This window comes from Haliotis rufescens, unplaced genomic scaffold (genome assembly GCF_023055435.1).
Source record: "Haliotis rufescens isolate VD_foot unplaced genomic scaffold, xgHalRufe1.0.p SCAF_23, whole genome shotgun sequence".
Taxonomy (NCBI): Eukaryota; Metazoa; Mollusca; class Gastropoda; order Lepetellida; family Haliotidae; genus Haliotis; species Haliotis rufescens.
The window spans coordinates 768,156-793,512 of NW_025963924.1; the positions used below are offsets into that span (position 1 = coordinate 768,156).

At 40.6% G+C, this 25,357-nt stretch overlaps 2 protein-coding genes across 2 annotated transcripts in view; both read left to right on the forward strand.

Annotated features, from left to right (window-relative positions):
* The first annotated feature begins 5,213 nt into the window (after positions 1 to 5,213).
* The window catches only part of LOC124140131 (gelsolin-like protein 2), a 32,548-nt gene continuing 12,404 nt past the window's right edge, over positions 5,214 to 25,357 (forward strand). The window contains exons 1-9 of the mRNA XM_046507520.2: positions 5,214 to 5,361; positions 18,289 to 18,311; positions 19,998 to 20,078; positions 20,634 to 20,707; positions 21,428 to 21,502; positions 22,317 to 22,388; positions 22,787 to 22,914; positions 23,729 to 23,837; positions 24,150 to 24,260. Of these exons, the coding sequence (XP_046363476.2) occupies positions 18,305 to 18,311; positions 19,998 to 20,078; positions 20,634 to 20,707; positions 21,428 to 21,502; positions 22,317 to 22,388; positions 22,787 to 22,914; positions 23,729 to 23,837; positions 24,150 to 24,260 (657 nt within the window). The 5' untranslated portion in view covers positions 5,214 to 5,361; positions 18,289 to 18,304. The remainder of the gene's footprint in view (positions 5,362 to 18,288; positions 18,312 to 19,997; positions 20,079 to 20,633; positions 20,708 to 21,427; positions 21,503 to 22,316; positions 22,389 to 22,786; positions 22,915 to 23,728; positions 23,838 to 24,149; positions 24,261 to 25,357) is intronic.
* Positions 6,568 to 10,299, forward strand: LOC124140178 (stress protein DDR48-like). The gene is made up of 5 exons (XM_048401807.1): positions 6,568 to 6,595; positions 8,280 to 8,834; positions 8,889 to 9,395; positions 9,479 to 9,838; positions 9,947 to 10,299. The coding sequence occupies exons 1-5, from the start codon at positions 6,568 to 6,570 to the stop codon at positions 10,297 to 10,299; spliced, it is 1,803 nt and encodes a 600-aa protein (XP_048257764.1).

Consider the following 25,357-nt stretch of genomic DNA (forward strand, 5'->3'; position numbering starts at 1 on the left):
TACGTATGTTTTATTTTCTGTTGTTAAGATCTGAAGCGATGATGTCGCTAGATTTTAAAGTGGTTATGCCGGGGAACGCATACTCTATATCTTCAGGGCTCGCAGCTCGATAAACCTACACCAACCCTTGAATCCATTACCATGGTTCTCTCAATCTCAAATTACCTGCCCTTGATTTTCATTAGCCCATTTGATTTGCTACACTACCCTGTCTAACGGACCAATCAGAATACGAGTTACAAACCAGCCTCACTGTTTGGTTAGCGATATCAACAACATGGCGGCCGGTCAATGTTTAAGATAGCATTGGAAAAGTGACACGCGAAAGAAAACCCTCTATTATCATTTCGGTTTCTAGGTAGTACGAGTTACCTCCCCTACCCAATTTGTTTTTTCCCTTGTATCGACGTTTGAGAGATCGGTAAAATGTAAATGAACATCAAGGGCAGGTAATCTGAGATCGTGAGAAGCACGGGAATGGATCAGGGGGTTTGTGTACGTTTACCGAAATGCGAGTCCCGGAGATATAGAGGATGAGGGGTGCAATAAAACTGCAGTACTGTGTCCACGTTGACAGACTGACATGTGGACCGTTTGTTTGTTTGTTTGTTGTTCAGCGCCTCAGTCAGCAATAGTCCAGCTATATGACGGCGGTTTGTAAATAATTGAGTCTGGACCAGACAATCCCGTGATTGATATCTTGAGCATCGATCTATGCATTTGGGATACGATGACATGCATCAACCAAGTCAGCGAAGCCGACCACCGGATCCCGTTAGTCGCCTTTTACAACAAGCAAAGTCGCCTCTTACGGCAATCATGGGTTGCTGAAGACCTATTCTCTACCCGGACCTTCACGGGTCTCAAGATAATGAATAACTGAGTGTTTAAACAATAGAATATGACGTAACATGTGTGTTTTAGCTGTGGGAAAACAGACGTTCTCATCTGCAGCAGGATCAGCTATGTAGAGAAAACGTCATCGTGACCCGACGTTCATACTTTCACCCACTTGTTTGTCGGGTCAGGATTCGATAACTTACAGGCTCTGTGATATGCCTGGACTCATTGGATAAAGGGATTCTGGATTTTTCTACTGTAAATTCAAAATGAGACGCTTCTGACTAATTAGAACTATGTACATACACACTGAAGGTAAGAATTCAAATGTGACCACCCTCTAAAAACGTTTTCTTGAAATTATGAATTGTCCATCCAGTAAACTACATTCATTCGTGCAATTATCTCAAAAAAGAAATAACGAAATGATATTCGTTTTCAAGCGGACATAAAATATATTCACAAACAATCGAGTGGAAGTAAGGATAAGAATTTATGGATGGATCACTTGCTTGATAACGGTGTTAGAACCTACACCGAAACGTCGCTCCTAATTGTAATATAGAAGTTGATCACCCATACAATCTTATCCTTACTTAGTACTCCAACTTCTAAATGCCTATCAAAGAAGTTAAATCGAGTGAACGTGTTCCCAGTACAGAGTTCAAATTGATCTAAGAGGTGAGGTGAAATTGGGTTTAACGTCGCGTCCAAGATTACTGCACTTATATAGCGACGTCCTTGCACGTGTGTGTGACTGTTTGCACTAGGAACTAGTAACTAGACTGATAACGAAATATACCATGCCGCAGTTTAACATGAATACCCCATTCAAACACAGTATACTGACTCCGAGCCGACCAGTCCTTGTTTTAGCCCCTTCATGTCGAACGCCAGACAGGGTAACAACAAGTACCATCTTTTAACGTCTTTTTGTATAACGCGGGGGATCGAACCTCGGACCATCCGCTCTCCAGGCGGACACTCTACCTCTAGACTACGGAGGCGGTCCTTGATCTAAGAAATGGCAAAATCCCTTTCACATGGCAACAATGGTATTTCGCTCTGTAACGTTTACTCGATATTTACTGATACTGTGATCGCAAGTTCGATTTTTAGATATTAATAAATATGTTTCGAATTTTGTTATATCTAAAAATGATTTGGTGATAAAACAAAAAACAACTAATGCGTGATATTAATAATTCCTTCTTTATATTACTAAGTATTTATATCTAAAAATAATTCGGTTTTATTGATGTCTAAAGGTCGAATGTGAGATATCAATGAAATAAATATATTTATTGATGTTTATTTAAAAATCGAATTTGTAATAAATTAATTATTGACATCACAAACATAGGGAATAAATAGCAAAACGGCGCCCCAGACACGGCGGGATACACGAGAAATCGGCTTCATACATGGCAGCCATGTGGGGAAGTGAACCCGGACGAACTTGACGAACTAACGCACCAGCTGTTTCATCTTGCTGACCCAACGCATTTTATGAAAATCACATCATGACATTTACATTTTGTAACATTCAAAAACAATAAGTGGTATTCTTAGGGACCAATTCAAAAGTTTGATGTCAAAAGATCTAAATTTCTTAAGTTAATGGACCTGCAAGTTTACCATCCGACAAAACGAACTTAGCTGATTTCTCAATGTTTTATACAGTAACTGAGCTAAGCCGATCCTGCTTTCATTCATAGGCTGCTAGGAGTTGTCATACATCCAGGTTTTCCACCAGGTAGGGTTTATCGTCGCCGGCAATAGTCCACCCAGTGCAGTGCGTAATATATGATGACAGATTTGTCCTATAAAAACCCTACAAATGATTGTCAACACCTAGGAAATAAACTTCGTTCGATAAAAGTTCCGAATAAAACAGATCAAAACACGAGAATGCGTGACAAAAAAGGCTAAAAAAGGCACTAAACATGGGAATTTAACATTTTCAGAATAAAGTTCATTTGGTGGTATGTCTCATATCTAAAGAAATTACGTTTTTTGTAACCGACATGGAACTTTTGAACTATTCCCTAAGATAATGGACAACATTAAGGATCGAAAGACAATCAGGAGAAAATGTCTACAAGAAGCGGAATCCTGGCATATGTGACATTACCATGGAAACGAAGGACACCCATAGTGGCTATGAAATGGATACTGCAGAAATGCGTTGCTGACTCTGCGCTATTCGGCACATCGTGTCCTCGTTATCGAGCAGTACGCAACGCACTGTGTTTCGTCTGGCATTGTTGCTTGTATTCTTTCATATGCATGAAGTGTTCATTTTTTCGATATTAGGAGTATCAAGAATCTGGAAGCTATTCTGGCACGTGTTGCTACACGCTGACACTCCGTCTCATGTCTTTTGAATTTGTCAGAGACCATAGTACTATAGAACCTCGCCAATACGACCCTTGGGTTTGTTTGTTTGTTGTTTAACGCCGCACTCAGCAATATTCCAGCTATAAGGCGACGTTCTGTTAATAATCGAGTCTGGACCAGACAAACCAGTGATTGACATCATGAGCATCGATACTGTATAGTAATTGCGATACGATGACATGCACCCCTGACCATCCAATCCCTTTCGTTGCCTCTTACGACAAGCACAGGTTGCTGAAGATCAATTGCAACCCGGATCTTCATGGGTACGGCTCTTTGGTAAAGTGAGTGAGTGAGTGAGTTGGGTTTAAAGCCGCTTTTAACAGTATACCAGTTATATCGCGGTGTGTCAGCTTAATGTGGGAAGAAAGCCCGAAGTGATGCATGTCTCAGACCTTTACCACTTCGGTGAAACCCACGAGAACTGGTATGGTGCTGACAAACCTAGAAACATAATCGGGGCGAACCAGGATTCGAACCCACAATCATAGGTTTCTGGCGTGCCCAAGGGACGCAACTCTGCACAGCGAATCGCGAAGCCTCCGACGATTGGGCCACGCGTCTAAATTCGGACCGAGTGAATGCCTAATGAATGTCTTGTGAATGTATACGCCAATATATTGTTTTATGTCGCGTTCAGAAATATTACGTACATCTGTTTCGCATCGGCATGCATGTACAGTATTCAATGAAAACTCAGAAATCTGTTTAGTCCTGGCGTCCAATGTGGCATATGCATGGTCCTGTGGTGTAAGTCGACCGCCTCCGTGGTCTAGTGGTAGTGCTTCCGCCCAGATAGCGGAAGGTCCGGGGTTCAATCACCGGCCGCGTCATACCAAAAGACGTTAAAAGATGGTACTTGTTGTTACCCTGTCTGGTGCTCGGCATTTAGGGGCTAAAACAAGGACTGGTCGGCTCGGAGTCAGTATACTGTGTCTGAGTGGGGTATTCATGTTAAACTGCGGCATGGTGTCTCAGTGTGCTAGCACTATAAATCAGCATCAGTCCGGACTAGTACAAGCACCACACACACACACGCACGGACATGGACGTCGCTATATAAGTGCAATAATCTTGGACGCGACGTTAAACCCCATTTCACCTCACCTCACCTGTGGTGTAAGTCGCCACCCTAACCATGCACAGTTCTATGTACCAGAATCCGCTGGCCGTGATTTTCAAAGTCAGACTCGAGCCCTGATCATGATCATTTGTTTGGCAGCACCATCCTATGGTAGTTGTTGTACTTGGATGATAACCATCTTCATCTTGCGTCAGGGGGAACGGGTGGCCCAGCCGTCTTAGGTGCCGCTATTCGCTGTGCAGAGTTGCGTCCCTTGGGCACGCCAGAAACCTATGATTGTGGGTTCGAATCCCGGTTCGCCCCGATTATGTTTCTACGTTTGTCAGCACCATCCCCGTGCTCGTGGGTTTCACCGAAGTGGTAAACGTCTGAGACCTGCATCACTTCGGGCTTTTCTCCCGCATTAAGCTGACACGCCGGGATATAACTGGAATAGTGTTAAAAGCGGCGTTAAACCAAACTTCATCACTCACGCACTCATCTTGCGTCACTCAATATGGACTCTGGGATATAGTTCAATGGATACCATCAACAAGTCAAACTTTTTCTTTTAAATATATGTAAACGGTTTGAGCATGGGCGGCTACAGGGGGGGGGGGGGGGGCACCCCCCCCCCCCCAACACACACACACACCCCACACCCCACACCCCACACCCCACACCCCCACACCCCCACACACACCCTTTTATTTCGAAACAAATCTTTATTTCTGTATAAATTATCACCAAAGACAATAAATAGATCTTAATTGTGCACCCCCACCCCTCCTTTTCAAAAAAGCTGTATCCACCAATGTTGAGTGTTTGTAAAGTTATTAGAACTAGACCTTGGAAAAATATATTCAAACTTCCCGCCACTTGTCAATTTTGTGCTATTTACGTACCACGTGATCTAGCCGATAAAAAGCAGGAAGTATTTCGACATCGACGCGAGCGGCCCGAGAAGATCGTGCGGCTGGTTTGTGTTGCGTTCACTAGACTGATTACACTTCCTCGTTGCGTCGACTCCCCTCAGACACCTTCCAACGTTCTCCTCTGTAAGTAGATGTTCAAACTGACAGCGACACGTTTACACTGTAATTTTACTAGGGCAGCTTATGTTTACAAAATGTGTCATGTTTCACAATCAGGCTTCTGAAACTCTTGTAATGGATGTTAAGAGGAAAACGCCATGCTGGGGCCATTTCTATTGTCTGGAGTAAAGGCCGTTTAAATGTTGGGCCAGTTAAAACACCATTAAGCAATTAAACTGTTAATCTTGTAACAATATTGAGCTAGGTTTTATTATTATTATTATTATTATTATTATTATTATTATTATTCCTGAAATGTTAAGCTTCATGACTTACATGTAGGTAAGCCTTCCATGGTATTGAAACTGAATGTCCACCTACAATTCAATAAGCACTTATGTCTCTTTGAAGATTGTTTATTCTAACATCAGAATACATTAGTTCATACCATTTGGTCAGTGGTGAGTATGTAATACTCTTTAATTTTTGACCCGTGAAGATCCGGGGTAGAATAGATCTTCAGCAACCGATACTAGCCGTAAAAGGCCACTATGCTTGTCGTAAGAGGCGACTAACGGGATCGGGTGGTCAGGCTCGCTGACTTGGTTGATGCATGTCATCGATCCCAATTGCGTGGATCGATTTTCATGATATCAATCACTGGATTGTCTGGTCAAGACTCGATTATTTACAGACCGCCATCATATAGCTGGAATATTGCTGAGTGGGGCGTTAAACAACAAACAACCACCTTTAATTTTGAGCATTGTTTGGGATTAACTGCAGTTATGTGTAGCATCCATCGTCCTCATGTTTTAATGCTAATCCCGGAGATCTATCCAGGAAATACTGATGTCACCTTGTCCCTGGTACATGTCTGATGAGGTATATTACAGTTTACATATATTATACCAACGATTAACACCTTTATGTGAAAGCTTGTTGGTGGTCCCTTCACAAATACAAGTCTGTGGCAAGACTAAGATTACATACAGGAAGGAAACTGTGTGATAGAGCTTCATTCTCTATCCTGCTTTTGGGAGGACAGTTCAAAATGTCTGTATGCTACTCAAATTTGAGTAAAGTTATTCCTTTATGCACAGCCACAATTATGTTATATAATTTATACCCAATTAAACACGGCCCTTTGGAGTTGTGGCTCAGAATTGGTTTTCATTACCTTATGATTGTCACAAGGGTATCGGAGGATCGGAGGATCGGGTGGTCACAATGGCCATCCTGATGCCTTGTGTTGACAGTGTGGGTCATTGATCATGCCACTGGTTTGGACAGGTCCCTACAACTTGATTGCTGGCTGTAAACCTCAGGACCCAGTGGTCAGGCTGTGTGGCCTGGCTGATTGTGTTAGTCCTTCAGATATGTTGCTGACTGTCAAATGAGTTGTTTTGTAACCCATTCTGTATTAACATGATTAAGGAAGCAGTTCAAAAGTTCGATGTCAGATAAAAAACTTCATTTTGAGACATACCCCCACCCACCTCTTCCCCACCCTGTGTGTCTGTGTATAATATATACCCATATTTTTTACCCAAATTTGCCTTTTAGGGGCACTTTTAGATTCCTTGATAAATCCCTGCTCTCCTTCCTGACCCCCCTCTCCCCACCCCCTTCCTGACCCCACTCTCCCCACCCCCTTCCCTACGATAAACATATCCTGTTGACAGTCTTTGTCTGAGAGTCTGGGTCATGAAGCTCTAGTGATGTAGTTATCAATGACATTGAGTCACCATACATAATTGTCAAGGGAGCAATTAGGCTGTACATGCATGTATGGTCATAGCTGTGTCGGTGGTGAATATTGTACTGCTAATAACTCATATCATTACTGCAGTGATTATGAGAAAGTTCAGGTGACGGTTCCATGTGCCTAATATCTGCAGGGCATTGTTCAACGCTATATTTTAGAACTTATTTTAGCACTTGTTTAATTAAGCCTTTTAAGGAAACATGTTTTCAGCAACATTGTCCTTTTTTATCAGCATATTGCACAACACTTTTGAATAAAGAGGAGCATTTAACTTCCTTAGGCTAAACAAACTGGACAGGTATTAACTGACGCATGCATCACAGCTCTGAAATTGTGAATGTTATCAGTGTCAGGAACCCGAGTAGTAACATTCCTAATCACAATGCATTCACAATGACTCAAGTCATGACTAAACGCTTGATCAGGATGTACCTTCAACAGGAAGTATAGTGGAGACTAAGAAGGGCTTAAGTTTTCTTTTCATATAGTTTTTATATAGAACACACAAGAATTAGTGTCCTTCTCACAATGCAAACTTATTTCTGTTTTGTAGGGTTACTAAGTTGTGACAATCCTGACTTCTAGTGTACTTTTTAGAAAAAGGCATTATTATTATTGCTGGAATCATGTGAAGAGCAGTACTGTGTACATCGACATTCACTCAGTGTCAATACAAAATTTGGTGGTTTTGTTTTACAAAACTAAAATAGCACCCCGTTTCCAGGCGTTACTAAACAAAAGTAATAAATATATCATTACTGTAGAAAAACATTATTCATCAAACCATCATGATCAGGCAAACAAAATAATGGAAATGAGAGACAAAAACAATGTGCAACACTGGTTTATTTGTAAGACATCAATTTGTTGAGCAGTTGTCCCTTGGATGTGTCATGATCCTATGATTGTGTTTTCGAATCCTAGAGTCGCCCTGATTCTGATTCTTGGTTTGTCAGCGCCATACCCATGCTCATGGGTTAAAGTGGTAAATGTAAGACCTGCATCAGGTTGGGCTTTCCTCCTACATTAGCAGTCATGCCATGATATAACTGGAATACTGTTACCCAACTAACATACACTGTATGATAGTTTTCTTTGGAAGATGACTAGAACTCTACAGATGACAAGTACACTACAGATCACGAGTGCTCTACATGTCACGAGTACACTACAGATGACGAGTACGCTACAGATGACAAGTACACTACAGATGACGAGTACACTACAGATGACGAGTACACTACAGATGACAAGTACACTACAGATGAGGAGTACACTACAGATCATGAGTGCCCTACAAGTCACAAGTACGCTACAGATGACGAGTACACTACAGATGACGAGTACGCTACAGATCACGAGTGCCCTACACGTCGCAAGTACACTACAGATGACGAGTACGCTACAGATGACGAGTACACTACAGATGACGAGTACGCTACAGATAAGTACACTACAGATCACGAGTGCTCTACAGATGACAAGTACACTACAGATCACGAGTACGCTACAGATGACAAGTACACTACAGATGACGAGTACACTACAGATAACAAGTACACTACAGATGACCAGTACACTACAGATGACGAGTACACTACAGATTACAAGTACTCTACAGATGACAAGTACACTACAGATCACGAGTGCCCTACACGTCACGAGTACACTACAGATGAGGAGTACGCTACAGATGACGAGTACACTACAGATCACGAGTGCTCTACATGTCACGAGTACACTACAGATGAGGAGTAAGCTACAGATGACGAGTACACTACAGATGACGAGTACGCTACAGATGACGAGTACGCTACAGATGACAAGTACACTACAGATGACAAGTACACTACAGATGAGGAGTACGCTACAGATGACAAGTACACTACAGATTACGAGTACGCTACAGATGACGAGTATGCTACAGATGACAAGTACACTACAGATGACAAGTACACTACAGATGACAAGTACACTACAGATCACGAGTGCCCTACACGTCACAAGTACACTACAGATGACAAGTACACTACAGATCAAGAGTGCTCTACATGTCACGAGTACACTACAGATGAGGAGTACGCTACAGATGACGAGTACACTACAGATGAGGAGTACGCTACAGATGACGAGTACGCTACAGATGACAAGTACACTACAGATGACAAGTACACTACAGATGACAAGTACACTACAGATCACGAGTGCCCTACACGTCACAAGTACACTACAGATGAGTACGCTACAGATGACAAGTCGATACAGATGACGAGTACACTACAGATGACGAGTACGCTACAGATGACGAGTACGCCACAGATGACAAGTACACTACAGATCACAAGTGCCCTACACGTCACAAGTACACTACAGATGAGGAGTATGCTACAGATGACGCGTACGCTACTGATGACGAGTACGCTACAGATGACGAGTACGCTACAGATGACGAGTACGCTACAGATGACAAGTACACTACAGATCACGAGTGCCCTACACGTCACAAGTACACTACAGATGACGAGTATGCTACAGATGACAAGTACACTACAGATGACGAGTACACTACAGATGACGAGTACACTACAGATGACGAGTACTCTACAGGTGATGAGTACACTACAGATGGCGAGTACACTACAGATGGCGAGTACGCTACAGATGGCGAGTATGCTACAGATGGCGAGTACACTACAGATGACGAGTACACTACAGATGACGAGTACTCTACAGGTGATGAGTACACTACAGATGGCGAGTACACTACAGATGGCGAGTACACTACAGATGACAAGTACACTACAGATCACAAATAGACTACAGATGGCGAGTACACTACAGATGAAGAGTACACTACAGATGACGAGTACACTACAGATGACGAGTACACTACAGATGACGAGTACACTACAGATGGCGAGTACACTACAGATGACGAGTACTCTACAGGTGACGAGTACACTACAGATGGCGAGTACACTACAGATGACGAGTACACTACAGATGACGAGTTCACTACAGATGGCAAGTACACTACAGATGACGAGTACACTACAGATGACGAGAACTCTACTGATGAAGAGTACACTACTGATGACGAGTGCCCTACAGATGACAAGTACACTACAGATGACGAGTGCACTACAGATGACGAGTACACTCCAGATGACGAGAACTCTACTGATGACAAGTAAACTACAGATGAATAGTACACTACAGATGACGAGTACACTACAGATGACGAGTGCCCTACAGATGACGAGTACACTACAGATGACGAGAACTCTGATGACGAGTACACTACAGATGAATAGTAAACTACAGATGACAAGTACACTACAGATGACGAGTGCCCTACAGATGACGAGTGCCCTACAGATGACGAGTACACTACAGATGTTGAGAACTCTGATGACGAGTACACTACTATGACGAGTACACTGCAGATGGCGAGTACACTACAGATGACGAGTACACTACAGATGACGAGTGCCCTACAGATGACAAGTACACTACAGATGACGAGTGTGCACTATAGATGACACATATACTGAAGATGACGGGTGTGCACTAAAAATGACAGGTACACTACCGATGTGAGAAGAACATTCTACACCAGACCTCCTCTGCTAAATGGCATGATAATGTGACCCAGAAAGGCAGGCCAAGTTTATCTGAAGCTGGCAGATTAGGGTTACAGAGTTTCCAGTGTTTATAGTACTTGACAAACATTGATAGACTCTGGTAGAAGCGCTGCTGCTGTAGTTTCCTGAACATGCAGAAGGAACTCTTCAAGGAAGGAAAGAGTACTTAGTTCTACTGGGGCATTCAGTGTGAGCAAGATAGATATAGTCCTCAGTACAACAGAGTAATGTAAACTGAAGTCCTGTCTGTTGTCTATAGTGGGTTAGGATGGGTACAGAAGACATTTGTATATTGCAAAGAATGCTTGTTTGGAAGCTGATTAGTGTTTTTTTTATGTTTTCTGGCAATGTTTTAGCTATATGGTGCAGGTGTGTGTTCAGTTAAGGGGTCTGGAGCAGGAGCAGTTTCCGGGTTTTTCATCCTATGCGCATAGAAATTGAGATTGGCTTCAATAATCGTAATTGTTTGTCCCTTGGGATGCAGAAAAATATGCCCATTTTTATCATGAAAACCAAATTTGTTGTAGCCATAACAACATTAACATAGATGTTACTCTCGATTTTCTTCACCCAATCACTAAGTTTTGTTTGAACAAAGAAAGTCCTCCTTAAGGCTTCGCATATTTGTAGTTAACAGTTGTCTCCCCTTGGGAATCCCAAAAAGGGCGACTGAGTGTCCAGGAATTACATATAGGAAGGCCTAGACTAATTAGTTGGATGATGTTTCTAGCATCATGTTGGGTACAATCCTTCACCAGCACAGCCAGACTGGAGTGACCTTCATGCACTGTTATTGGGCTTTTTAGTAGCTTCCAGTTTTGAGATTTGATTAACATTTTTCACCTTAGGTCAGTCAGCCATTACCTCCACAGTGATTCTTTGGCAATATAGCTGAACGAGTGCTTTTGGAAGAGCTGACTAGAATGTGTATCTGTTGGTCACAATGGCTGGTGATGAACAACATCCATTAGCATTGATGATCTGGGTGATGGTGAGTCATGAACACTATAGACTACTAGTAGTGTTGATCATTAATCACACTGTTTCATCAGAGGCAGTGGAATTTGTGTGCCATGACCCTTGAAGGCAAGTTTTTAGGGAAAAGCTTTTAAGTTTTTAAATTGCGGAGGTATTTAAACAAAATATTCTCAACATTCCGTTATGTAAACCTAAGTATTCAAGCCTCCTCATCACTGTCATGTCTCTTGGCCCCCATTATCAATGTAGAACAAGGCTGTTACATAAGATCAATTATATTAACATAAATTAGGAATGTCTTAACGGTAATTCCCCAGATGACATTTTACAGTTGCTTCAGACTTGGAGCTGAATAAATCCCTCTTACAGAAGGGTGTGATTGATTGTGACTTCAAATCCTGATTTTCTAGGTTTGTCAGCACCAAACCCGTGCTCGGGGAGGGGGTGTCACAAAGTGATATATGTCTGAGACACGCATCACTTCGGGCCTTCCTCCCACATTAAGCTGACATGGCGTGGTAGAACTGGAATACTGGTAAAAGCGGTGTTAAAACCCAAATCACATACCATATTTTCTTTAGTATAGTGCGCCAGAAACCTATAGATCGTGGGTTCGAACCGTGGTTCGCCACGATTATGTTTCTAGGTTTGTCAGCACCATATCCGTGCTCGTGGGTTTCACCGAAGTGGTAAACGTCTAAGACCTGCATCACTTCAGGCTTTCCTCCCACATTAGGCTGACATGCTGCGATATAACTGGAATACTGTTAAAAGCGGCCTTAAACCCAACTTACTCACTTTAGTATAGTGCACACTTTTTTCCAAAAAAACACAGCTGTGTGGGTGTGTGCATTATACACACCATAATGAGTTTTCATTTTTCCGTTGCTCGTGAGCACGTCACACCGGAAATACCATGTCTACAAATCTGTATTGGAGTATGCAATGTAATCTTGTAATTACACTGTCTGGTTATAAAAAGTGTTCATTGTATACTCAACAACAAAAGTTCCTGTGACACCAATATTTTAGTGTATTTTTCAAACAAGTAAAGTTTGGTTTCCAATATTGTAGTACGTGTATGGAATCAAGTCACAAAAACGCAACTGCTACAGAAAAGCATGCATTCCATCCAAAAGTTGACTTTTATGCAAGCCCCATGCATTTCACTACCCAAGAATGGGTATAAAAACATGTGCATTAACGGGATTCCATATGCATTGTTTATCATCGTGTTGACAACAACCACTCAGAAAAACAACAAAGTTACGCAATTATTCAACATTACGAAATGCCACGCCTGTCCGAAAATGAGCGTCTGCGATCCATTGGTATGCTTGAAGCAGGATCGAGTAAACGTGATGTTGTAAGACAATTTGATGTCCACAGAAACACCATTTGGTGTTTATGGCAACCCACCAGACTTTGTGCGACGCCTGGTCCATTTTGTCGTGTTCATGTTTTTTATGAAATCACACATTTTCTGAAGTCAGATTGGCAAATTAAACCATTTTAACACTTACAGGAGTCTTTTATCTGTTGCAAACCGAAATTGTTTCAGATTAGGTAAAAAACATAACTTTGCATTAAATCTTATTCAATGTCAAAGGAACTTTTGTTGTTCAATATATATATGGACTAATGTTTGTAACCTATTTCATTCATTTTATTAAAGATTCCTTTTAATATTATTTAAATCAATTTCAATGAAATCGTGTGAAAAGAGATCGGAAGATCGCACGACTCGCCGTTATTTACAGCAACCACGGTCAGATTACTGCTATTGACGCCTTGAAACAAACTTTAGTTGACAGAGAATGCTATAAATAACACATAGGTCAACAAATATGAGAATTTGCAGAATTATCCCAGTGAATTTGCAAATCCCAACACAGAAATATTTTGAACTTGACTTGACTTGAAATGCATTGGCTTCTTGCCGAGCGGTTTGTCCAACTTGTAATCGTCCAAGGGTTGGTCCTCTGATCTTTTGTCAATCTTTGGCATGTGGTAGTAATTCAATAACAAATTAATGTTATCCAATCTGGGTGGATTTTTATTAGGGAAGAAATGGGGTAACACAAGTGGATTTCAATTTGCACAGAACTCATGTACATTGGGTTACCATGGCCGTGCCGTGATACGTTTGGGTGATCGCTTTTATTGTCATCTGCTTTGGTTTTTTTATCATCATACTCATTTTTCCGGACAAGGTAATTTTAAATTTTAGAAACTTTAACAAAATTACCCAGATATTTAAATGACAACTTTTCATGCAATGTTACTTGGGGCGATGTTTCTTTTGCAGTTCAGTATATTTGCATCTGACCTAGGTACTCCAGAGATGTTTTGTTGAGACTAGCAGCAGTTATGTGATTGGCGATGTGATTATGTAATGCTTAGGCATGGAATATATCAGGCTGTTTGCGCTGCAGTCTGACGTCAGAATAAAGTGTTTATTGTGCTTAGAGTAAGCATATTCTCAGCTGGAAAACAGAATGTTGTAATTCACTGCATATCTATAAAACAGTTAAAAAATGACAATTTTGACACCAGTATAACAAACGCTGACTGTAGGCGTTAACAGATGTTTGAGTGGAGATATTGATGCACTTTGTACTAGTTGGCCTTGGACAGCAGGGAATTTCAGGTTGCTGGTGTTGCGCAAGTATTACTCATCAAGATTGCGACGTCTATACTGGTAAGTTAGGAGTTGGAAGGTTTTGACTTTGAGCTTGGGATGTTAATGAAGTAGAGTCTGCTGTATTGTGATGACAGGAGGAACATGTACATATAGCTATCATTTGGGATATTTTAGAAATATTCTCACTTTCAGGGTTTGATATGGCTTCTTTGCAGCCAGCAGAAAGAGCAGAGATCAACAATAGTGTGGTTGAAATAGCTGCCTGACTATTATCTCATTAGGCCAAACCTTTTTAATTTTATGTTTAACAGATATATTCCAGCTTTTCCACGCAAAGTCGATTGAAATAAAAATATTAATAAATAGCTATCTCAATCATCTATTTGATGTAGCCATGGAATTTATATATAACATTTTATATTGTATAAGAGAGTCAAAATTACTAGTGGGAGACATAATAAGAATAAATATTGTAATTTATTTCTTTTCAAGCTGCTTTTCAGTCAGAGCGGCGGCCCGTAAAACAAAAAATATATAATGTGTGGCCTTCGTCATGTGATATCCAGGTCCATCATTATATGATCATCAGTTGTATGAAGTTTGTTTGGTAGGGAGTTTTTTTGTTTGGTTTTCCCACAGTTTGAAAAACATAGTATGCATTTAATGTGCCGTTGTTGTAAATGAATAACACAGTACACTGTGTTTTTGGTCACTTCTTTTCTAACAACTACTGGTAGTATGACAAACAATAATATTAAGTACAGGCCAGGCAATTTTTAACCAGTCCCAATTTCAAAACACTAGTCGCTGAAAAGAAAACATCCATCTGCCTTAAGACTGATCTCTTCACTTACAACCTGTGCTTTTGTAACTACAGAAAGAGAGCACCTGTTTATCCATCCCCATTGTTTGTCACATCGCCTCAAATCAGTTGGTTCTCTGCCAACCGGAGAGAATAATAGCTGATGATAGTCCCAGACACTGAATGTCTGACATTCCTGGTCCTAATTATATTTGACCAGGCAGTAAACAGTAATTACTGATAACCCGAAAACACTGATTCAGTGTTCCATGGTGGGAGTGAGGCCTGCTGCTGTATCTACTGGCCTGACAGGCTTGTCCTCACATGATGGAGATATCCTGAGTACCCTGCTGCTCCATGTGAGTTGGAGACATTGTGTCCGGGTTGGGGTACAGAGAGGCTGGATGTGATGTAAATAGCTTATTGATCACCTTATGCAACAGCTGAACAAACAGAGCCAGGAAATAAATCAATTTGTTTACATTATTGATATGATCTCTTGGCTCTGGTATGTTGTTTGTGTTGGGTCTGTTTTCGAATTCTACAGGACTTAGGGGACAGACCATATTCTGAAGGGGTGGTGGTGGGTGCTGGCATTTTGTATCGAGATTAGATATTAATCAGCTACAGCTACAAAACCAGATATTCTTTTTTTTTAAACTATCAGCCAGAATTTTTATTGACAAATATTTCCCTGCAATAATGTAATTTTGTGGCAGGAAATTTCTTTTCCAAAAGTCTTGACACATAATTTTTTTTTTGTTCTTTGTTTTTTTTATATAAAATCCCCACTCCCTGCTGTGCTGATACTGTTTGTCAATGCATTTTCAGTGGGCGATCGATATCAGACCAGGTGGTTGCAATTAAAGAATATAAGTTACGACCCTTAGTGCTCATCTGCTCGGTTAGATCTCCTGTTACAATGTCTTCCAAACAGGGTGAAAATTTACTGACTTGGTTGATGCATGTCATCGTATCCCAATGTAAATCACTGGATTGTCTGGTCCAGACTGGATTATTTACAGACCACCATCACATAGCTGGAATATTGCTGAGTGTGGCATCAAACAACAAACCAGCGAACAAAACAAACAAACACCAACTTTATGAATAACAACTTCTGGTTTATTGCATTGACACATATTTATGTTCTCAATGTTACAGACCGCCTCCGTGGTCTAGTGGTAGAGCGGAAGGTCCGGGGTTCGATCCCCGGCCGCGTCATACCAAAAGACGTTAAAAGATGGTACTTGTTGTTACCCTGTATGGCGCTCCGCATTAAGGGGCAAAAACAAGGACTGGTCGGCTCGGAGTCAGTATACTGTGTCTGAGTGGGGTATTCATGTTAAACTGCGGCATGGTATCTCAGTGAGCTAGGACTATAAATCGGCATCAGTCCGGACTAGTACAAGCAGCCACGCACACACGTGCATGCACGTCGCTATATGAGTGCAATAATCTTGGACGCGACGTTAAACCCCATTTCACCTTCACCCACCATCTCAATGTTACGTGACATTTTCAGCTTAGAGAAGACAGTGAAGATGTCCCTCTTGTTCAGCTCTTGCCTAGCCTCCAGTACATTCTGCTTTTGGGTGGTAGACATTCACCGGCACCATATGGGATGAGGCATGCCCAACTTGTTCTCTGTTCCACTATCAGGAATTGTGTTAATTGAAATGATTTTGGTGCAACTTTCCGATTAACGTCTTCATCCTCCTCTGCCACAAGATGGTTGTTGTTGTTGATGTTGTTTATGTTGTTTACTCCTGTATGGATTCTCGGTTAGAATAGGTCTTCAGCAACCGATGCTTGTCATACGAGATGATTCAGTGGATCAGGTGGTCAGACTCGATGACTTGATTGCATGTCATTGTACCTCTCTTGTATGGGATGTTGTTTATAATATCAATCACTGGTTTGTCTGGCTCAGCCTTGATTGGTCACTAGCAGCTTCATACAGCTGGAACATTGCTGTGTGCAGCATTGATAACAAATAAACAAGCAGACAAACAATATTTTTAGGAGCAGTCTGTTTATGAATAAGTTCTATATGTACTGAACCGCAAAAGAAATGTCACTTCATGAAAATACTTCATTAAAGTTTCCCAATGAAATGCACTTTTTGGAAGAATCTCTATTTTGACATTAGTCTTCATACGTCTTGGCATGGCGCTAGTATAGATACAAGAATGTTGGATCCATGTATTGGGGTGCCGTTTATCAAGTGCAGTTTGATTTTCATGGAAAGTGATCAGGACTTTGTACCATGGTCGTTTGTTAGGCTGCATTTTGGCCGCCTATATATCCATATTTTTGGCACTTTTTGGCCGTTTACCTTTAATATTGATAAAAAAAAATGCATTGAAAGGGAAACTTTTATGAAGTTTGTTCATGAGTTCACTTTTTTACCCTTATTTTGGCTCTAAAGGGTTTAAAAGGGCCCACATTAAGATTACTAATACAGCCTTAGAAATTCACTTTCTAGTCCAAAGACAAGTTTAAACCTAATATCGGTTAGAGTTTGTAGCTAGTCAGTCCTGCTTGAACATTTTGAACAAGACAGAAATGTTTACTATGTGTACATTTTCTGTCAGTTTTATTCAGTTTGTAGCAACATTGAAGCATGAAAACTAGTTCAGAATTACAGCCCTCAAATGCTACAAGTCAATTAGGATTATAATCATTGGATTCTTACTTGTCTTCAGCACATAGTAGTAGGTAGTCTGAGGCTAATGAACCAGTGCGGCGTTAGACATTGGCACTAGTCCTGTAATAGTGAAGGTATCACAAGGACCAGTAGATATTTGCCATTTTTTAGGGGTTTGCTATATGTTGTCATTATAAGGACTAGTGGACTAGAAAGGTTAGTTTCTACCGCTACAGTGTGAATTGTGACTGGTGCCAGTAGGCCATGGATGCCCCCTGGGTGTTACTGCCAGTTGTAGAATGTCACTTCATTCTGTCAACAACAAGAGTGATGGTCTTGAGTGACAGTGGCATTGCATCTTTGATTCAGCAGGCCTTTCATCTTTTAATCAGTATTGGCATGGCTATGTATTCAGTCCTATGTTTGATGTATTGTTATTATTATCTTTCGTTGTTTTCTTTGCAGCCGCTAAAGAATCACAATGTCTGGTAAGTCATGCAACAAATTACATACAACTCAATTCAGTTCTGCTCTGTCCAACCCATCCCAAAAATTTCCATTACCCCCACACATCTCTTCCTCCAACTAAGCTTTGCTTCCCCCCATCCCCACTCCAATTACAACTTAGATGTGGTCTTTGTAAAAACAAAGTGACAGAAGTATCAACAAGTGGATGATACAAGCAAAGATAAGGCCTCCTGGTGACAGGTTTATGACCACTAGCAGATATCTTCAGATCACTCATGGTGAGTGGTTCTGGGACCATTGTTGCCTGGACTGAACTGATGATTCTGAAATGACTAAAATGAAAACATGTTACATCACTGTTAAATGGTTAGTTTTGTCATGTTGTAAGAAAGATATGGTTTAATACATATATCATATATGTATATATACATATACATATATTGTACATATATCAATTTTATGTTGAAGGAATGCGGTAAGTGATTCAATCTCATTAAGATCCGTTCTTTTACTCAGTTTAAGTGACACCCTCTCCACATGAACATCATCAGGGGCGGTGGGGTAGCCTGGTGCTTAAAGTGTTCGCTCATCACACCGAAGGCCCGGGTTCAATTCAATGGGTACAATGTGTGAAGCCCATTTCTGGTGTCCCCCACCGTGATATTGCTGGAACATTGCTAAAAGCGGTGTAAAACCATACTCACTCACTCACTGCATGAACATCTGAGGACTAAGTTAAAGGTTAGATAGGGCCATCCATTCCTCTATTACCTCATTACGATGAAGTACAATTTCATCATTTCTTATGGGTTTTTTTTATAACTAAACGTATACAGTTTCAATATCAATATTTGTGTTGGAATAGTTTGGTTCCTTGTGAACAAAACACCACGAAAATATATCATCCTCACCCACAGCTAATTCTCACCAAGTGACGTGAGTTACAATAAACAATTGCTAAGCATAGCCGAGTTATGCCCCCATTTCTTTGTACGTGTGTAACCTCTCTGTCGCCTTTTGACGTCATAGAGAAAAATCAGTTTCGTCATTTACGGCATGCTATTTTTGGCATTGAATGTATGTTGTTATACATACGCATATAACTCCATTTGATATGTAGTTATGTCGTTCAGATATAAGTCTGTATTTTGTTCGCTCACAGTTTCCATAAAGCTTCTAAATAACAAAAATCGTCGCACAGTATTTTTGTCGGTGTACAATAAAAAGCGGAGAAATTTCCTGTTTTTCAACGCAGAATAAATTCTCGGACAACACTTAGAAGTGTCTTTTTTAAACACCGGTTTAATATTTGCAGTTAAATTTACACCACCAGATAGGAAATTTAATATTCTCCATCTCTGCGTACTTTTATAGCCAGAGGTAGATCCAGTGCCGCGTGAGCGCAATTCTCGCACAACCTTCACTTTTCCGATCTTAGGAAGATGTGTCAGAAAAAAACTCGGCACCCAGAGGGTTAACCTCCCAATTAGAAATATGCCGGTGGCTAAAGTCGGCTAAAGTCAGAGATTTTGGCCAGGCTCTGTGACTCTCATGATGGTGTGTCATTATGCACAGATGACATGGAGCATTGATTGTTGTCAGATTCTGGTTGCTTACATTAGGGTTTATTATTAAAGGCTGCCCTGATATGGCTTGTGTATAAAACAACATTCACTCTCTCACTCACTGAATATCTGCTTGGTCAGGTCTGATCAAGGCAAAGAAGTATGACTGGAAGGACTCCAACTTGGCTCTGTTTGGATCCGACCTGGAGAAGAATGTCAAGAGTAAGTAGAGCTGCAGAGAAACAAGGTGCCCATGGTTCTTAGGAGAAACACAGGAATTTACCTGGGTCCATTTAGTTTTCCCCTGGTTTGAAAACCTGGAGTGATATAGCGATCAGCATGTCTGTCAGTCCATTTTCCATTTCTGGAGCAGAACTCCTAAATCGTTGAATATTTCTTGTTGAAACTTGCTATGCAGATCAGTCTAGTGGTGACCTTGTGCCTTTTGATGATTTGCCATGTATTATATATATCTATATATTCGTTGAATAGTTCTTGATGCAACTTGCTATACAGATCAGTCTATTGATGAACTGGTGCCTTTTGATGGTTTGGGATTTATTTTGTAATTTTGTTTATGGTTTCATGACGACAAGTTGACAGGGGTTGAAAAATACCATTGCCCAAACGCCCGTGCCAAGGAAGGTTTAGATGTCGGGCGAGTAATACACGTTTTCTAGCATGTCCAAGGATAAGTAGAGAATGCAAAATGAACTGGGTCAAGTTTCATGAGAATGTAATCAACCTTTGTCTTGATATGGTTTATCTGCTTTCCAGAGGAATCTGCAGAGACTGAGAAAGCATGGCAAGGGTGTGGCAAGTCTGTAGGCCTCAAGATCTGGAGGATCGTGGTAGGTTGTGACAGCACAGTTAATCTAGTGACATAAATAGAACAAGGTCCATGATTTTCCTTACTGTATAGAAATGATATGAAATATGTATCAGGGAGAGAAATGTATTTTGTCAAAGTGTGTCACACCAAACTCATGACAATGTTTAGATGTATCATTTGGAATTTAGCAGGAGACGTAGTAACAGGCAGTAAAAAGCTATTATTGTATTCGCCCAAACAGTCACTCGCCCATTTATAATACGAAGATATTCTAGCTTCCACCTCCTGATGGAAAACATTAGCTTCTTGGGTTGATGCTGATCCTCCTTTTATATCTGTCTGGAGGATTGGTTGATGTAGATACTGTATGGACGTACAGCACTAGAACCCTTCAATGATGGGGCCGAATAGCCAGATTCATTCTGTGAAATATGAGACTCTGGTGTCTGGCTGGTGTGTGAGTGAAGTGCTGGCTGGCCAGAGCAATGTGACCTTGTGTTTATCTGGGCAGCCAACTCTCTACCATTTCGCCATGCTATCAGACATAGTGGCCTGGGTAGAAGTTATTGATCACATAAGCCTGCATGAATTGAATTGATGGCATCTCGTCACAAATAGTCTTGATTGTGGTAAGATTTTCCAGGTTTTGAACTACACTGAAGTTACCGGTATTTGAGTATTTGTCACATTTTCAAATGGCAAACAATCCTGATTTTACATGTGTAGTGTACTCTTGCAGAAATTTCAAGTAAAGAGCTGGCCTGAGGCTGACTATGGCAAGTTCTATGATGGAGACTCTTACATTATCTTGAACGTGAGTTCTATACTTTGTTAAATCCTGCATTACTTTGAACTTCAACATAGGTTTTATTACTTGTCATAGCAGAAGAAATAAACCCAGAATGTTCCTTTCTCTGTGGAAGCAACCTTTTCATCATGTTATGTTATAGTTTTGATGAAACATGTATTTTAAAAGTTGCAATTTGAATGTATTTTGCCCTTTTCTCAGAATATTAGACCTGTTTTGAAAACCAAAATATTCCACAAGGATAAGTGATAATTTAGACATTACTTTCATTTCTGAAACTGAATCACAGATTTTTGTGTTTTAATTATGTTAAACAGAGAAAAACTGACCAGGCAATCTTAATTAATTAATTAAAACCCTGTTCTTTTCTTAACATTTGACAAGAATGCTTGTTTGTAGTCTTGGGCCACAGTCAGTTATATCCCTGTTATGTCCAGGCAGCCTGTAAATACCTGAGTCTTATAGCACAGTGATTGATGTTGTGAGCAACGTCCCAATGGGGGCTATTGTTTTGCCTTTTTGGATCATTGCTCATGCTATCAACCAGTGGTTTGTCTGACCCTGACCTTGTTCTTCACTAGTGGTCATGATATTTTTAACTGAAGTAAACAACAACAAAATCGATCAAAGAGAACATTCTTTCTAAATTTTGTTTTTGATGTTTTCTAACTGTGTCGTATGTGTTTATAATGGTAAAATAAAGAATTACACAGTGACTATATTAAAAGGGTATAATTCAAATCCATAATATTTAAATCAGGAATTACAAAGCAGACAAGAAATATGTGTAGCACTAAGGGAGATAACTCTTTCCCCACAGACATACAAGGAGGACGACTCAGAGGAGCTGCAGTTTGATGTCCACTTCTGGATTGGCCGACACAGCACTCAGGTACAGATGTCTCCAACACTGGCTGCTTAAAAAAAGTCAGTCATAAGGCTAAAAAAAATATAATAGTGTTGGTTCTCAGGCATCATCATAAAGTTCATTGCACGTTTCGCTTTTGTTTCCATTTTAAAATTATTTCGTGCATTGTGTTTAAGTTTAGGATTTTTATATTTTTTTGTAAATGGAAATAAAAACAAAACATGCGGCAGACTTCATGATGATGCTGGTGGTGCCTGAGAACCAAGACTTTTATTTTTTTTAGCCTAAACCTTCAGTATGTACTGTTGCAATAGGTACACAAACATTCAGGTGAACAACAGATCTTTGTTAATCCACTTCTTCATTTTACGAGCTTATGTAAATACTGTGGGCACCAAATAAGAAACGTTTATGCTCAACAGGATGAGTACGGTACCGCCGCCTACAAGACGGTTGAGTTGGACACATTCCTGAACGATGCCCCGATCCAGCACAGGGAGGTTCAGGGTCATGAGTCAAGTCTGTTCAAGAGCTACTTCAAGACCATCACGTGAGTATACCACTGCAATTTGCCAAATAAGATACTTATATGTGTTGTTGTAATACGTTAATACTGCACTATCTACATTACCCCCAATTTTGCTTTAAAATGCTCACCTCTCTGTACCAGCCCCCAGCATTTGAGTGATGTCATGCATTAAGTGATGCCATGCACTGAGTGATGTTATGCATTGAGTGATGTCATGCACTGAGTTGTGTCGTGCATTGAGTGATGTTGTGCACTGAGTGTTGTCCTGCATTGAGTGTTTTCATGCACTGAGTGATGTCGTGCACTGAGTGATGTCGTGCACTGAGTGATGTCGTGCACGGAGTGGTACAGGCATTGAGTGGTACAGGCATTGAGTGGTACAGGCATTGAGCGGTACAGGCATTGAGCGGTACAGGCATTGTACGGTACAAGCATTGAGTGGTACAGGCATTGAGTGGTACAGGCATTGAGTGGTACAGGCATTGAGTGGTACAGGCATTGAGTGGTACAGGCATTGAACGGTACAAGCATTGAGTGGTACAAGCATTGAGTGGTACAGGCATTGAGTGGTACAGGCATTGAACGGTACAAGCATTGAGTGGTACATGTGCTGAGTGATACAAGCTTTGAGTGATGCCACTTGTTAAGTGATGTCGTGCATTTAGTGATGTCGTGCATCAATATGAACATGGTTTAATACCACACTGGATGGCAATGACATGGCTAGGAGCACATAGCACCCTAATGTAAATCTGGCATGAGGGAGGCTACTCTTTTAAGCAGAGCTTTAGAAGTCCTATCTGTCCAACTAATCGTGATTCTCCATCATTGTCAGTGTGATGCGAGGTGGTGCGGAGACAGGGTTCCGCCAGGTCAAGCCGGAGGAATACACACCACGTCTCCTCCATTTCTCTGGCACCAGGCGCAATGTGGAGGTCAGGGAGGTAAGTGGGACAGTATTTACCAGACAAGGTTGTAACCTGGCAAATTTGGTAAGGGAGATAACACTGTCCACTTTCCAGGATAGTAAACTGCTGGATGATAAATGTTCATTATATAGCTGACAGATTCCTTATCTCTGATGAGAACAATATATGCTGAAGTAGAAATAGTGTAATGGCTGGTGTTTATGATGTTATTGACAATTATTTAAAAAAACCAACCTTTGCCTGCTCCATATTACTGAGTCGTACTTCTGTATGTGGCAACAGGTGATTTTTAATTGTTTTTACGTTTTGTTATGCCATCTCACGCAGGTTCCACTGTGCAAGTCAAAGGTGAATTCTGATGACGTGTTCATCCTTGACCTTGGTCTTAAGATCTTCCAATTCAATGGCAGCAACAGCAGCAAGGATGAAAGATTTAAGGTAACACACAGTGTGTGACATCATTACAAGGACATCTCTTGGTATGACATTACAATTAATGTATTGTGTGACATCGTTACAAGGACATCTCTTGGTATGACATTACAATTAATGTATTGTGTGACGTCGTTACAGGGACATCTCTTGGTATGACATTACAATTAATGTATTGTGTGATGTCGTTACAGGGACATCTCTTGGTATGACATTACAATTAATGTATTGTGTGACATCATTACAAGGACATCTCTTGGTATGACATTACAATTAATGTATTGTGTGACATCATTACAAGGACATCTCTTGGTATGACATTACAATTAATGTATTGTGTGACATCATTACAAGGACATCTCTTTGTATGACATTACAATTAATGTATTGTGTGACATCATTACAAGGACATCTCTTGGTATGACATTACAATTAATGTATTGTGTGACATCGTTACAAGGACATCTCTTGGTATGACATTACAATTAATGTATTGTGTGATGTCGTTACAGGGACATCTCTTGGTATGACATTACAATTAATGTATTGTGTGATGTCGTTACAGGGACATCTCTTGGTATGACATTACAATTAATGTATTGTTTGATGTCGTTTCAGGGACATCTCTTGGTATGACATTACAATTAATGTAATGTGTGATGTCGTTACAGGGACATCTCTTGGTATGACATTACAATTAATGTATTGTGTGATGTCGTTACAGGGACATCTCTTGGTATGACATTACAATTAATGTATTGTGTGACATCATTACAAGGACATCTCTTGGTATGACATTACAATTAATGTATTGTGTGACATCATTACAAGGACATCTCTTGGTATGACATTACAATTAATGTATTGTGTGATGTCGTTACAGGGACATCTCTTGGTATGACATTACAATTAATGTATTGTGTGATGTCGTTACAGGGACATCTCTTGGTATGACATTACAATTAATGTATTGTGTGATGTCGTTACAGGGACATCTCTTGGTATGACATTACAATTAATGTATTGTGTGATGTCGTTACAGGGATCACTTTTGGATGTGGTATTACTGCATAGCATTCTCGCCGTTCTTTCATTGATAAAAA